The sequence below is a fragment of the Mus musculus genome, chromosome 7 (assembly GCF_000001635.26).
Source record: "Mus musculus strain C57BL/6J chromosome 7, GRCm38.p6 C57BL/6J".
Taxonomy (NCBI): domain Eukaryota; kingdom Metazoa; phylum Chordata; class Mammalia; order Rodentia; family Muridae; genus Mus; species Mus musculus.
In genome coordinates, this window is record NC_000073.6 from 42,659,398 (window position 1) to 42,675,031 (window position 15,634).

Genomic DNA, 15,634 nt, shown 5'->3' on the forward strand with positions numbered 1-15,634 from the left:
TGAAGGCTATAGAAATTTCCAAAGACTTTACAATTTAAAATGCATTCATAAGGTTTCTCTCCAGAACGACTCTTTGCATGCTTTTGAAAATGACTGTGATGTAAAATGGCTTCATCTCACATACTGCTTTTGGAGGGTTTTTCCAGAGCATATGTTGTTTTACCTTAATATGAAAAGGCGTTACAGGGCTGGTGAGATGGCTCAGTGGTTAAGAGCACTGACTGCTCTTCCGAAGGTCCGGAGTTCAAATCCTGGCAACCACATGGTGGCTGACAACCACCCATAATGAGATCTGATGCCCTCTTCTGGTGTGTCTGAATACAGCTACAGTGTACTTCCATATAACAATAAATAAATTTATGAAATAAAATTTAAAAAAAAGGCGTTACACTATTGCTTACATTCATATGTTTTCTCTTCAGTATGTGCTCTTTGATGTATTCAAAGATATAAAACTTATAAAAATGGTTTATCACGTCAATTATATTTGGATGGTTGCTCTTCCGCATTATGATTTGTGTGTGTGTGTATCTAAAGACCACTGTGACAAGCAAAGACATCACCATATTTAATACCTTCAATACTGTTTCTCTCCAGTATGAACGGTTTCATGTGTTTACTACATTGCTTATATTCATAGGCTTCCTGTCTAGTATTATCCCGAGCTTATCCCCGTCCCGCAGGAAATAAACACAGGACACGCCAGGTTCTTCCGTGGTTAACTTTTACTTCATAACATAGTGAGGTAGACAAAGAAGGCTCAGAAAGTGTGTGGCTTAAATACTTTTGGTGACGTGTCTAAACTAGGACTGGTAGCAACACCCATGATCCTCATGCACCCTGGGGATAGGTTAAAGCCCCCAGGGGCTGGGCAAAAGCCCCGGGAGACAGACTGGTGACTTTGGCTTGCTATGCTCTCGCAGCTGCGCACAAAGAGGTTTAGCACCATCTAGTGGCGGCACATATATTGCAGCCCTTTACATAGTATGTCTTTTTCTGTATTCAAAGTTGACCATGTTATATAATGGGCTTACCCCCCCCCCCCTTATTACATTCATAGTGTTTGTCATCATTATCTTTCCTTTAATGTAGTCAGAGATAACTGTGTTGTGCAATGGCTTCATCACTTCTATCATACTTGTAGGATCTTTCTCTAATATCTCCTTTTTTCTATAATAAGAGATAACTGTGATGAGCAAAAGCTTTACCACATTTCTTTTGTTCATATGGTTTCTCTACTGTATGAATCCTTCCATGATGATGAAGACTACAGATTTGTGCAAAGCCCTTACCATGTTAAAGAACTTTATAGGGGTTCTTTCCTAGATGGTTCCTTTTTTGTTTCTAGAGACTACTGTGATGTTCAAATGCTTCACCCTGTGATTATATTCATAGAGTTTCTTTAGTATGGTCGTTTTTATGTTATTGGAGCATATTGTAATGTGCAAAGGCTTTACTAAATCCCTTACATTCATAGGGTTTCTCTCCAGTATGAGTTATTGTAGGTAAGACCATTGTGTTGTGAATAGGCGTCATCACATTGACTACATTTCTAAGGTTTCTCTACAGATGTTTCCTTTTATGTATTTGGAGACCTCTCTGTTGTGAAGAGGCATTATCACACTGATTACATTTGTAGAGTCTCTCCAGTATGTAGTACTTTATGGGTTTGAAGATGACTGCTTTCTGCAAAGGCTTTAAGACTATGATTATGTTGGTAACGTTTCTCTCCAGTATCTGTTCTTTGATGCATCCCAAAAGATTAGTCATATGCAAAGGCTTTACCACACTGATTACATTCATAGGGATCTTTCCAATATGCATTCTTGTATGTACTTTGAGATTATTGCCTTATGCAAAGGGTTTGTCACACTGATTACATTGGTAAGGTTTCTCTCCCGTATGTGTTCTTTCATGTATTCGAAGATACCTGGGCTGTGAAAAAGCTTTATCACATTCATTACATTTGTAGGGTTTCTATCCAGTATAAATTCTTTCATCAGCTTGATGATGACTGTGAGATAAAAACGACTTCATACACTGATTACATTTATAAGGTTTCTCTCCAGTATGTGCTTTTTCATGTATTGGAAGATGACTCCGGTGTGAATAGGCTTCATCACACTGATTACATATTTAGAGTCTCCCTCCAGTATATATTACTTGATGGGTTTTAAGATGACTGCTTTGTGTAAGGGCCTTAGCACACTGATCACATTTGTAAGGTTTCTCTCCAATTATGTGTTTTTTCATGTTTTCGAAGATAGTGGGGTTGCAAAAAGGCTTTACCACATTGACTACATTCATAGGGTTTCTCTCCAGTATGTGTTCTTTCATGCATTCGAAGATAGCTGGGATGTAAAAAGGCTTTACCACATTGATTACATTCATAGGGTTTCTCTCCACTATGTCTTCTTTCATGCATTCGAAGATTGTTGGGTCGTAAAAAGGCTTTACCACATTGATTACATTCATAGGGTTTCTCTCCACTATGTCTTCTTTCATGTAATCGAAGATACCTGAGCTGTAAAAAGGCTTTATTACATTCATTACATTGGTAAGGTTTCTCTCCAGTATGTGTTCTTTCATGCATTCGAAGATAGCTGGGATGTAAAAAGGCTTTACCACATTGATTGCATTTATAGGGTTTCTCTCCAGTATGTCGTCTTTCATGTAATCGAAGATACTTGAGCTGTAAAAAGGCTTTATCACATTCATTACATTTGTAGGGTTTCTCTCCACTATGTCTTCTTTCATGTACTCGAAGATAGGTGAGCTGTGCAAAGGCTTTACCACATTGATTACATTTGTAGGTTTTCTCTTGAGTATGTGTTCTTTCATGTGCTCGAAGGTACCTGAGCTGTGCAAAGCCTTTATCACACTGATTACATTTATAGGGTTTCTCACCAGTATGTGTTTTTTCATGTATTTGGAAACAACTCTGTTGTGAAAAGGCTTTATCACACAGATTGCATATATAAGGTTTAGCTCCATTATGTGTTCTTTCATGTATTCGGAGATTACTCTGGTGTGAATAGGCTTTATTACACAGATTACATATATAAGGTTTTTCTCCAGTATGTGTTCTTTCATGTTTTCGGAGACAACTCTGGCGTGGATAGGCTTTATTACACTGATTACATATGTAGGGTCTCACTCCAGTATGTACTACTTTATGGCTTTGAAGATGACTCCTTAGTGCAAAGGCTTTACCACATTGATTACATTGGTAAGGTTTCTCTCCAGTATGTGTTCTTTCATGCATTCGAAGATAGCTGGGATGTACAAAGGCTTTACCACATTGATTACATTCATAGAGTTTCTCTCCAGTATGTGTTCTTTCATGTGCTCGAAGATACTTGAGCTTTAAAAAGGCTTTATCACATTCATTACATTTGTAGGGTTTCTCTCCAGTACCTGTTCTTTCATTTATTTGGAGAGTACTTTGACATGCAAGCACTTTACTATGTTGAAAGACTTCAGAGTTTTTGTCTCCAGTTTGGTTTCTTTCAAGCTTTTGAAGATGACTGTGATATTTGAAGGCTTTATTCCATTGTGTATATTCATAGGGTTTCTCCCCAGCAGGACTTCTTTCGTGCCTGCAATGATAATTGGGACATGAAAATTTTATTACATTAATTGCAATGATGAATCCTTTCTATCTGTATAAATTAGTTTTAAATTTTGGTCTAATTATAGGGTAGAATCTGATCTTAGGGTTTTATCAAGGGACTAGAGAGATGGCCTAGCTGTTAAGAGCATTGGCTTCTCTTCCAGAGGTCCTCAGTTCAAATCCCAGCTTCCATATGGTGGCTCTCAACCATCTCTAATGGAATTCCATGCCCTCTCCTGGTGTGTCTGAAGAAATTGACAATGAATTCACATACATAAAATAAATAATAAAATGAATCTATGAAAAATGTTTTACCACATTGTTTTCAGTCTTGGTGTTCCCCTTCCTTGTGGGTTGATTTTCATCATTGGAGATACCTGTGATGTCTAGGGTATTTATTCCATGGCTCACATTTACACCAGACTTTAGATACATCAAGTTTTTCAGATACTTGAACAAAACTGCATGAATTCACAGATTTACCTCTATAATTATGTTCACAAATTTTCTTCCACTGTGAGTCATATCATATTTGAAAAGTGAAGGACAATCAAAAATTCCATATTCTTAATGCTCATAGGATTTTCTTCAGTATAATTTTATGGTTGTATTCCAAATGAAGCTGAAAATCTAAGTGAATATAAACTTGAATCACATTCAGAAAGTCTCCTCAATGTGGGGCCTATCATATATTGTTGTGGATAGCCCTTGGCTAATTATATTTGATGTTAATTACATTCTCCTGTGAGTGGCTGTGAACATGGAATAAGTCAGCCCTCATGTGTTTTCCTGTAAACCTGCTTCCCAACTTAATTTGTAAAGTAAAGAGACCTGATGATTGGGCAGATTAAAGGGAAGGTTGAGTGGAAGGTGGGGAGAAAGAAGAAGGAGAAAATGGAAGAGGGAGAGGACAAAGAGGAGGAGGAAGAAGAAAAGCAGAGCAGAAGCACATGGCCCGGAGAAACTGCGAGTTCGCAGGGGTCTCATGGATGGAGAAGATGGTAGAGTGAGTAGCAGTAGGTCTGCCCAGTCTAGGCGCCCAGCATGTGTTCATATTAACTGAGTTGTATTTTCATTGCCGGAGCCTGTTTGGGTTGGAGATTTACTGCAACCGTCTATGATCTAATAAATAGTTCTAGGAAAGAGAGATACTCTGTTTCTTTCAAAATCCTTCTGCTCATATGGCCTGTATCCAGTATGACATATGATATACCTATTAAAAGAATAACAAATAAAGGGTTTCCACCTTACATTCACACAGTTTGACTTTTTGTTCCTCGTATGGTAGGGAGCAAGGTTTCTCCAGCACAACATCCTTAACGCTCATAAACTTCCCCTCTTACTAAACTTATCAGACTTAAGACAAGTATATGAGTAACAGCATCTTAACCCTGAACTATTTGCTCAGTAGAAGATTTTGGACATACACACATTCAGTGTGTGTACAATTTGCAATATCTGATTGGTGTGAACGTACATGGAATGGCAGTGCTACAGTGTAGCTCTAATGCTGATACGATTCAAACAGTTATATCTGTTAAGAAATACTGTGATAGAGGAATGCATGGCAACAACCTATCAGCTGCCTGGAATCAAGGTACTTGGTTTTGTGAGAATCTAATGCTCAAAAACTAACCTAAAGCAGTAAAAAAAAAAAAAAAATACTGTTGCTGCTCCTTAAAACTTAGAGAACACATTACGTCTTCTTCAGAAGCTCATTAGAATAAGGTTTCACAAAAAAAATTACCTTCCATATCTTCTATCATTTTGACAATGTTCTTCAATGTTATGGTCTTTCCAATGGTAGCCTAAAATACAGGACCAGAAAATAATTATTGTTGGAAATTTGTCCATAAGCCACAATTTTCAGTGAACCTACAAACCATGCCTGCTTTATTTGCCTCATTCTTCCTTATTCTCATTCAAGATTACACAAGGGCATCAATAACAAAGAAATCAGCTGTTCTCCCACCTTATTTTAAAACTGAAAGGAAAATTCAGGTTTACCTATAGCGGTGAGATTCCTGTAGTTCTCCAGCATGACATCTTTGTAAAGTCTCTTCTGAGATGGATCCAGCAAGGACCACTCCTCCCGAGTGAAGTGTACATGCACATCATCAAAGGTCAATGCATCCTAAAATCCCATACATGTGTACAACACAAAGTGTGATAGTGATAATACTGTAATGAATATTTCATTGACAATATATTCAGTTGGTCTTGATAATCCCCACACATAGCCCATGACAGAGAAATCCTGCTATAATCATGAAATCATTTTCAAACCAAATTATAAAACCCAAATTATGGGGCTGGAGAACTTGCTCAGTGGTTAAAAGCACTGACTGCATTTCTGAAGGTCCTGAGTTCAAATCCCAGCAACCCCATGGTGGATGACAACCATCCATAATGTGATCTGATAACCTCTTCTGGTATGTCTGAAGATAGCTACCGTGTACTACCATATAATAATAAATAAAGATTTTTTTAAAAAGAAAAAAAAAAGAAAACCAAATTATGAAGTTCATTTGAGAATGCTGTACTCTTTGAAGAGCATATAGTCTAGCAAAAGAAATGGCAAGTAAAATACAGAGTGGGAGAGGGGTGGGGGGGGGGGCGCAAATGTATTAACACCACTGATAAATCAGTATAAACAACAAAAACAGAAAATTAGCAAGCTGGGTGTATTTTGTTCATGCCCTTAATTGAAATGCTCACCAAGTACAGGCATGTGTATCTCATTGACTTGTATGCCAATCTTGTCTATTAAAGAAGTTCAAGAAAGGAAGCACTATTCATTATGACCCTGCCTCTGCTGCAAAAAAATCTATCAAACAAGCCAGGCGTGGTGACTCGCGCTTTTAATCCAAGCACTTGGGAGGCAGAGGCAGGAGGATTTCTGAGTTCGAGGCCAGCCTGGTCTACAAAGTGAGTTCCAGAAATGCCAGGGATATACAGAGAAACCCTGTCCCAAAATTTAAAAAAAAAAAATCTATCAAACAACAACAACAACAACAACAAAAACCTACAAAATAAAAGCACTAAACAACAATAAAAACAACAAAATAAAAACCCAAAGAAGAAAGATAGAAAGAACCTCAGAGGTTTTCAGTGAACTTCCTACAAAGAATTAAATAGTCATTGTAGTTCTGTCTTCATATTCCAAGATCCTGAAATTCCCCAGTTTAAATAAGTTAAATAAGATGTTACTTAATAAATAAGATGTTAAAGGGCTGGAGAGATGGCTCAGTGGTTAAGAGCACTGATTGCTCTTCCAAAGGTCCTGAGTTCAAATCCCAGCAACCACATTTTGGCTCACAACCATCCTTAAAAAGATCTGATGCCCTCTTCTGGTGTTTCTGAAGACAGCTACAGTGTACTTACATAAAATAAATAAATAAATAAATAAATAAACAAACAAACAAATGAATAAATCTTTTAAAAAAATAACAAAAAAAGATGTTGCTTAAAGGCAATCAATGTTTAAAGTTATAATGAACAAATGGAAATATTAGCAAAGTAAATGCTTTTCATAAATAAACAACAGGGCTTAATATCTCTTGCTGGTCTTAGATATAGGACTCAATTGCAAGTACTTATCAGGGAAGCGCAGAACTATTCATGACTCCACGTTCAGGAGTTCTGAGGCCATTTTTGACTATATATAATGAGGACCAAGCACACAGGTGTGCATATGCATCCACAGTCATTCAAATATTTCAAAACAAAGACAACATGTAGGAAGAATGTCTCACTCTTAAAATCAAATGAATTGGAAGGATCAGGCAGTATTAATGTCACAATTACGTGCCATCCAGGGAATTAGAATAATACTCTCTGGCAAATATTATTATTCAAGATGTAAGTGAAGCATAAAACAACAATACACACTTGTCATGTGTAAAAAAAAAATCCATTGCCGGCCCTGCAACAATAAAGCCAGGCATCTTGACGCATATATAATCCCAACCGAGAAGAGTCACATACATAGAACTCTAAATGTAGGTCCATTGTAGTCTACATAACTACTTCTAGGACATCCAGGATTTCACAGAGAAACCCTGTCTTCAAAAAGAAAAACAACAAAATTAAAACTATAAAAACACAACATAACAAAATCAAGTAGGACTGAATGGGAATTGCTTCTACACTATCATATTTGATTTAGGGATAGAGTCAATATGATGACAGCATGATAGCATGAGAAAGAAGCTGACTGATCACTTTTAACCACAAACCTGTAGACACAAAGAACAGGAAATGGGTCTATAGACACTCCAATCCTATCCTCAAGGAGGACTTTCATCTAGAAACTTTCCTCTTACACAAGCTTCAAAGACCTCCCTGTAAATAGTTATTAAGGACAAATGATGTGCAAAGACATCATCACAGATAGGAAGATTTTTCATTCAATTGACTGAATTCTGCCTCTGGTCACTGTAAGTTCACGGTCATCGCAGGATGAAAATATTTCTAGTCTAATTTTAATGATTCCCATATTCTGCAACAACTTGTACCCTGTTCAAATGTCCAAACTCTCATAGCTCCCTACAGCTACTTTAGAGAAGCATCTTGGAATGAACCTGTAACCCCCCACCGACTAGTACTACTAATTTCTTGGCTTACCCAGAGTCCTTCATTGGCTAAAACAACCAAACCAGTTCTCAGGAAAGTAGCAGCTCCTCCATTAAGGGATCAAAGATCAAAAGGCTCAGACAGTGAGGCCTTTCTAGCTCTGTCCTTCCACCCTCTGGCCAGACAGAGCCCTAGACTGGGAAAATGTATTTTAGTCAAACTTTGGAGTCATCAGAACACTTCTTGTTCTTCCAAGGCACAGGGTCCTCTTTGTGAACATCACACGGCACAATCAGTGTACAGTGCAGTCGTCTCTACTTCATAGAAAGTAAGTCCTGCACCTAAACTTCAGTCAAATTCAAACAGTAACAACAATTAAAGCAAAAACTGGCAGCGGGGCGTGGTGGCGCTCACCTTTAATCCCAGCACTCCGGAGGCAGAAGCAGGCGGATTTCTGAGTTCAAGGCCAGCCTGGTCTACAGAGTGAGTTCCAGGACAGCCAGGGCTACACAGAGAAACCCTGAATGGAAAAACCAAAAACTGGCCATGAATGTGAAAACAAGGTGTGGTAAATGGAGGTAAAAGAAAATAAAAATGAATATGAAAAAAAAAACAAAACAAAAACCGAACAACAACCACAAAACAACCACGTGGCTGCTCCAAGGTATAATGATTTGGAAAATTTTATTAGGGAAAAAAGGAGGACATAGGCAAAAGCATGGACATCTTGGAGAGGTCAGAATTGTCATGAACATGACCCATGCAAGAGAGGGAGGAGAAGAGAAACAGACCAAAGGGAAAGGAGGGAAATGGTAGAGAAAGGGACCAGGTCACCAAAATGGCCCAATTACATCAGGAAGAGCTGCACAGAGAAGGGCAGTTCAATCGCTGTGTTGGGGGTCGTGGTATGACAGCCCTAACCTCTAACTGGTAGACTCTGAGGGATGCTGAGAGAACCTCAAGGCCAGGTCCTCTTTGAGTTCTTAAATAGGTCATTTGTCCCAGGGTTTGAAGCTTAATAGTAGGGAGGAATGAGAAGGTGGAAAAGATTTAGGTAAAATCTCAAAAAAAAATCATTTTAAAGTTAAGATCGGATTTGTGGGTCAATATTCTCTAGGGCTTAGACATAATTATTAGCGCACAACAGGTATTACTTGTATATTTTCTCTCTGATTCTGCATTTTCAGACAGGAGTAATAACATTCCTGTTAGGTAGAACCACACCAGTCTGTTCATATCTTCTGTATTGGTTAACTTCCTGAAACTACAAAATTTTGGTTTCTAAAAATGAGTTCAGTTCTTTACCCAGAGTTTTGATTGACCAGGTTTATGAAACTGACAAATTTGCCAGTCAGGACTTTTAATGATTATCAAACTTTGATGATCTGACTACTCACTGCTAATGACAACCAAATATTGTGAAACACGAAAGCTCCCGTCCTTGTCCCCCCCCATCTGTCTCTGTGCTGTGAATACAGCAGCATCAGAGTTGGTCGGTGAAGTCAATTCTGTCTCAAGTCCCATTTCATTTTAAATGCCCAATAAAAGGGATGGAAGTCAGAGGACCCTCACACACTGGTCTCTTTTCCATTTCACTGATTAGTAAGGGTCAAGACTGAAAGAGTTGCAGGAATGCCTTCAAGTCACTGGACCACACATGCAGGATGAGGTATACAATGGTACAATGCAACTGTTAATTCCAAGCATAAGGGAAGCCAAAGATGTAGAAAGTATTATCTAATGAGAAACCAATATTAAAGCACTTTAAGGAAGGAATGAAATAATAATAATTCTTCTTCTTCCTTCTTTCTTCTTCTCCTCCTTCTCCTTCTTCATTTTTTTAGGTTTTTCGAGACAAGGTTTCTCTTTATAGCCCTGGGTGTCCAGGAACTCACTTTTTAGACCAGGCTGGCCTCTAACTATAATATCCACCTGCCTCTGCCTCCCAAGTGTTGGAATAAAGGTGTGTGCACCACCACTGCCCGGTTAGGAGGCTAGGAATAAAATTCTTAAAGACTGGGAAACGCAGAGGCAGAGAGGCAGAGAGGCAGAGAGGCAGAGAGGCAGAGAGGCAGAGAGGCAGAGAGGCAGAGGCAGGCAGAACTCTCTGAGTTCAAGGCCAGCCTGGTAGATGGAACAAGTTCTAGGACGACAAGCTCATCACTCAGAAAAACCAGTTTTGAAAAATAGACAACCAAAAAACATAGTCAGTATGGCCATGGTACCAAAAGCAATCTACAAATTCAATGCAATTCCCCTCAAAATTCAAACACAACTTTCTAAAGACATTGAAGTTGCATGTCCCAGGATGGAGAGATAGCTCAGCTTTTAAGATCACTGACTGTTCTTCCAGAGGTCCTGAGTTCAAATCCCATGAACCACATCATTGCTTAAAACCATCTGTAGTGAGATCTGAAGCCCTTTTCTGGTGTGCCTGAAGACAGCTAGAGTGTACTTATATATATAATAATAAATAAATAAATCTTAAGAAAATAGAAAGTGGAAATCTCTACCTCATGTTGAAGAACAAACACTCCCAGGATAGCCCAAACAATCCTGAACCATAAAACAACTTCTGGAGGCATCACAATTCCTGATCTCAAGCTGTACTACATAGCAATAGTGATGAAATCCAAATGGTATCATTACAGACAGGCAGATCAATCGAATACAGTAGAATACCCAGAAATGAACTCTACACCTGTGGACACTTCTTAGGCTGCCTGCTTGGTAGCTTAGTGTTTTGAGAGATCTCCAGGTCCAGGTCAGTTGAGACTACTGGTCTTTCCCTGGGGCCATCCTCCTCCTCAGATTTTTCCAGCTTTCCCAAATTCAACCATGGGGGTCCCGGGCTTCTGTCCATTGGCTGGGTGCTAGTATGTGCATCTGATTCTTTCAGCTGCTTGTTGGGCTTCTCAGAGGGCAACCATGCTAGGTTCCTGTCTGCAAGCACATCACAGCACCATTAACAATGTCAGGACCCTAGACCCCCTTGAGCTGGATCCCAATTTGGGACTGTCACTAGATGTTCTTTCTCTCATGCTCTTCTTCATCATTTTGTCCCTGTAGTTCCATCAGACAGGAACAATCCTGCGTCAGAGCTTTTGACTGTGGGAACGAAACCCCATCCCTCCACTTGATGTCATGTCCTTCCACTGGAAGTGGACTCTACAAATAACCACTCCCCACTGTAGAGCACTTCATCCAAGATCTCTCCCTTTGAATCCTGAGAGTCTTTCAACTTCCATTCTAGAGTGTGCCCCTACCTCCAGAGGTTAGCTGTTTCCATTCTTTCTCCTGGCCCTCAGGGCTTCAGTCCTATTCCCCAAATCCAATACCTGATCATTTTCCCTACTTCCCCTCACTGTGCCCTCTCCCAACCAGGTCATTCCTTTACCCTTACCCCCATAATCGCTTTCTTTTCCCACCCTAGTGTGTTTGAGGCAAACTCACTTGGGTCCTTATGCTTGTTACCCTCTTGAGTCCTGTGTGTTGTGTCTTGGGTATTTTGTATTTTGGTTAATATCTACTTATTAGTGAGTACATACCTTTTGGATCTGAGTTACTTCACTCTGTTGTGAATTCTCTGTTTAGTTTTAATGCCATATTTTGATTGGCTTGTTCAGTTTTTTGGTGGATAGCTTCTTGAATTCTTTATATATTTTGGATATCAACCTTTTTCTAGATGTGGGTGGAGATTTTTTCTCAATCTGTAGGTTGCTGTTTTGACCTGTTGACTATATCCTTGCTTACAGAAGCTTTCCAGTTTCATATAGTACCATTTGTCAATTCTAGATCTTAGAGCATGAGCCATTGGAATTCTGTTTAGGAAATTTCCCTCTGTGGCAGTACATATTAGACTCTTTCTTACTTTCTCTTCTATTTAATTCATTGTATCTGGTTTTATATTGAGGTCATTGATCCACTTGGACTTAAGCTTTGTGCAATGTGATAACTATGGATATATATTCATTTTTCCACATACAGACTACCAGTTAGACCAGCATCATCTAGTGGTCCTCAGGACTTAAGTCCTGTTTCCCCTCTCTAAAAATCTATTCATGTTCCCTACTTCCCCTTCCTGTCCCCACTCCCTCTGCCCCTTCCCCCACTGTGATTGCTTTCTTTTCCCTCCCAAGTGGGATTGAGGCAACCACACATGCACTCTTCAGCTACTTCTTCCACTTGCAAAAGTGCTTCACGCTTTAATGAGGAACATGATGTTGGGGCACAAAGTTCCTTGCATCCACAGATCACCAGAGAAACTAGGAATCTTAAATATACAGAGGCCTGCACTCAATTGAAGAAAATAAAGGGCTGGAGAGATGGCTCAGTGGTTAAGAGCACCAACTGCTCTTCAGAAGGTCCTGAGTTCAAATCCCAGCAAACACGTGGTGGCTCACAACCATCCATAATGAGATCTGATGCCCTCTTCTGGTGCATCTGAAGACAGGAACAGTGTACTTACATATAATAATAAATAAATCTTAAAAGAAGAACAAGAAAAAAAAATGAAAATACCTACATACAACCTAAAAGTCTAGAAGTGGATTTTCTTTCTTTTCAGAGCAAGCAGGGCTAGAGCAAGCAGAGGTCCTGAGTTCAATTCCCAGCAACCACATGGTAGCTCACAACCATCTGTACAGCTACAGTGTATTCATTCATATACATTAAATAAATAAATAAATAAATAAATAAATAAATAAATAGGTAAATGAATAAATAAATCTTAAAAAAAAAAAAGAAAGAAAACTTGGGGAGTAAAACATCTCAAAAGTTTAGAGAGCTGGCAAGATGGTTCAGCAGGCAAGAGCACTGACTGTTCTTCTGAAGGTCCTGAGTACAAATCCCAGCAACCACATGGTAGCTCACAACCACCTGTAATGAGATCTGATGCATTGTTGTGGTGCATCTGAAGACAGCTACTGTGTACGTAGGTATAATAATAATTAAATCTTTTTAAAAATTTTTAGAGAATGGAAATTTCTTCTAGAGCACCGAGTTTTCTTCATTGTCAGTATATAAGGCTGCACATCACTATGTGTAACTCCAGCTTCAGGAATTCTCACAACATCCCCTGGTCTTCCTGGACCAGGAATGAATGGAGTACAAAGACACACATATAGACAAACACTAATACACAAAATATAATGATTAAATTTATTTTAAAAAAAAATAGACAACTTACACCATAAAACTTATTTCTCAAGTTGGGCATGATACAGAATTTCTTCCATGATTGTCAGGATTAATATACTAACAATGTCCATCTTGCTGAAAGCAATATACAGATTCAATGCAATCCCCATCAAAATTTCAAATCAATTCTTCATAGCGTTAGAAAGAGCAATTCTCAAATTCATCTGGAATAACCAAAAACCCAGGATAGCAAAAACTATTCTCAACAATTGTCTTAGTCAGGGTTTCTATTCCTGCACAAACATCATGACCAAGAAGCAAGTTAGGGAGGAAAGGGTTTATTCCGCTTACACTTCCATGCTGCTGTTCATCACCAATGGAAGTCAGGACTGGAACTCAAGCAGGTCAGGGAGCAGGAGCTGATGCAGAGGCCATGGAGGGATGTTCTTTACTGGCTTGCCTCACCTGGCTTGCTCAGCCTGCTTTCTTCTAGAACCAAGACTACCAGCCCTGAGATGGTCCCACCCACAAGGGGCCTTTCCCCCTTGATCACTAATTGAGAAAATGCCTTACAATTGCATCTCATGGAGGCATTTTCTCAACTGAAGCTCCTTTCTCTGTGATAACTCCAGCTGTGTCAAGTTGACACAAAACTAGCCAGTACAACAATAAAAAAACTTCTAGGGGAATCAGCATCCCAGATTTCAAGCTGTACTACAGAGCTATAGTGATAAAAACTGCATGGTACTGGTACACTGACAGACTGCTAGATCAATAGAATAGAATTGAAGACCCAGAAATGAACCCACACACCTACAGTCACTTGATTTTTGACAAAGGAGCTAAAACCATCCAGTGATAAAAGGACAGCATTTTCAACAAATGGTGCTGGTTCAACTGGCGGTCAACATGTGGAAGAATACAAGTTGATCCATTCTTATCTCCTTATATAAAGCTCATGTCCAAGTGGATCAAGGACCTCCACATAAATCCAGATACAAGATCAAGTATTGACAAATGGGACCTCATAAAATTGCAAAGCTTCTGTAAGGCAAAGGACACTGTCAATAGAACAAAACAGCAGCCAACAGATTGGGAAAGGATCTTTACCAGTCTTACATCTGATAGAGGGGTAATATCCAATATAAACAAAGTTCTCAAGAAGTTAGACTGGAAAAAAAAAAGCCAGGCGTCGTGGGGCACGCCTTTAATCCTAGCACTCTGGAGGCAGAGGCAGGAGGATTTCTGAGTTCGAGGCCAGCCTGGTCTGAAAAGTGAGTTTCAGGACAGCCAGGGTTATACAGAGAAACCCTGTCTCAAAAACAAAAAAAAATATATATATATATAAAACAAAACAAAACAAAACAAAACAAAACAAAAAAAAAGAAGATAGACTGCTGAGTACCAAATATTCCTATTAAAAAAAATGGAGAATAGAGCTAAACAGAGAATTCTCAACTGAGGAAATTCAAAGGGCTCATAAATACCTGAAGAAATGTTCAAATGCTTAGTCAGCAGGGAAATGCAAATTGAAATGACCCTGAGATTACACCTCACACCAGTCAGAATGGCTAAGATGAAAAACCTAAGGGGCTGTGGAGATGGCTCAGCAGTTGGGAGCACTGACTGCTCTTCCAGAGGTCCTGAGTTCAATTCCCAGCAACCACATGGTGAACCACAACCAACTGTAATGGGAAAAATACCCATAGAGTACTAATATAAATATAATTTTACAAAAGAAAAAAAAAAAGAGCAGGGCAGTGGTGGTGCACTCCTTTAATCTGACCATTTGGGAGGCAGAGGCAGGCAGATTTCTGAGTTCTAGGCCAACCTGGTCTACAGAGTGAGTTCCAGGACAGCCAGGGCTACACAGAGAAGAACTGTCTAGAAAAACCAAATAACCAAAACAACAACAACAAAAAAACAAAAATAAAAAAAAACAAAAACAAAAATAAAACAACTCAGGTTACAGGATATGCTAGAGAGGATGTGGACAAAGAGGAACACTCTTCCATTGCTTTTGGGATTGCAATCTGGTAAAACCAACCAGGAAATCAATCTCGTGTATCCTCAGAAAATTGTGCATAGTATTACCTGAGGACCCAGCTATACCATATACCCAGAAGATGCTCCAACAGGTAATAAGGATACATCCTCCACTATGTTCATAGCAGACATATTTATAATAGCCAGAAGCTGAAAGCAACCCAGATGTCCCTCAACAGAGGGATGGATACATAGTACGTGTTACATTTACACAATAGAGTACTACTCAGTCATTAAAAACAATGAATTCATGAAATTTTC

General features: G+C 39.1%; 1 protein-coding gene across 2 annotated transcripts in view; it reads right to left on the minus strand.

Annotated features, from left to right (window-relative positions):
* Positions 1-707: 707 nt before the first annotated feature.
* Zfp975 (zinc finger protein 975) overlaps positions 708-15,634 on the minus strand; it is a 32,706-nt gene continuing 17,779 nt past the window's right edge. Inside the window, exons 2-4 of one of the 2 annotated variants that reach the window (NM_001008427.1) lie at positions 5,621-5,747; positions 5,361-5,421; positions 711-3,599 (exon numbers count right to left, since the gene is read on the minus strand). In NM_001008427.1, the coding sequence (NP_001008427.1) occupies positions 2,213-3,599; positions 5,361-5,421; positions 5,621-5,747 (1,575 nt within the window). In that variant the 3' untranslated portion in view covers positions 711-2,212. Of the gene's footprint in view, positions 3,600-5,360; positions 5,422-5,620; positions 5,748-15,634 lie in introns of both variants that reach the window. The other variant, XM_030242738.1, reaches the window with a different exon arrangement.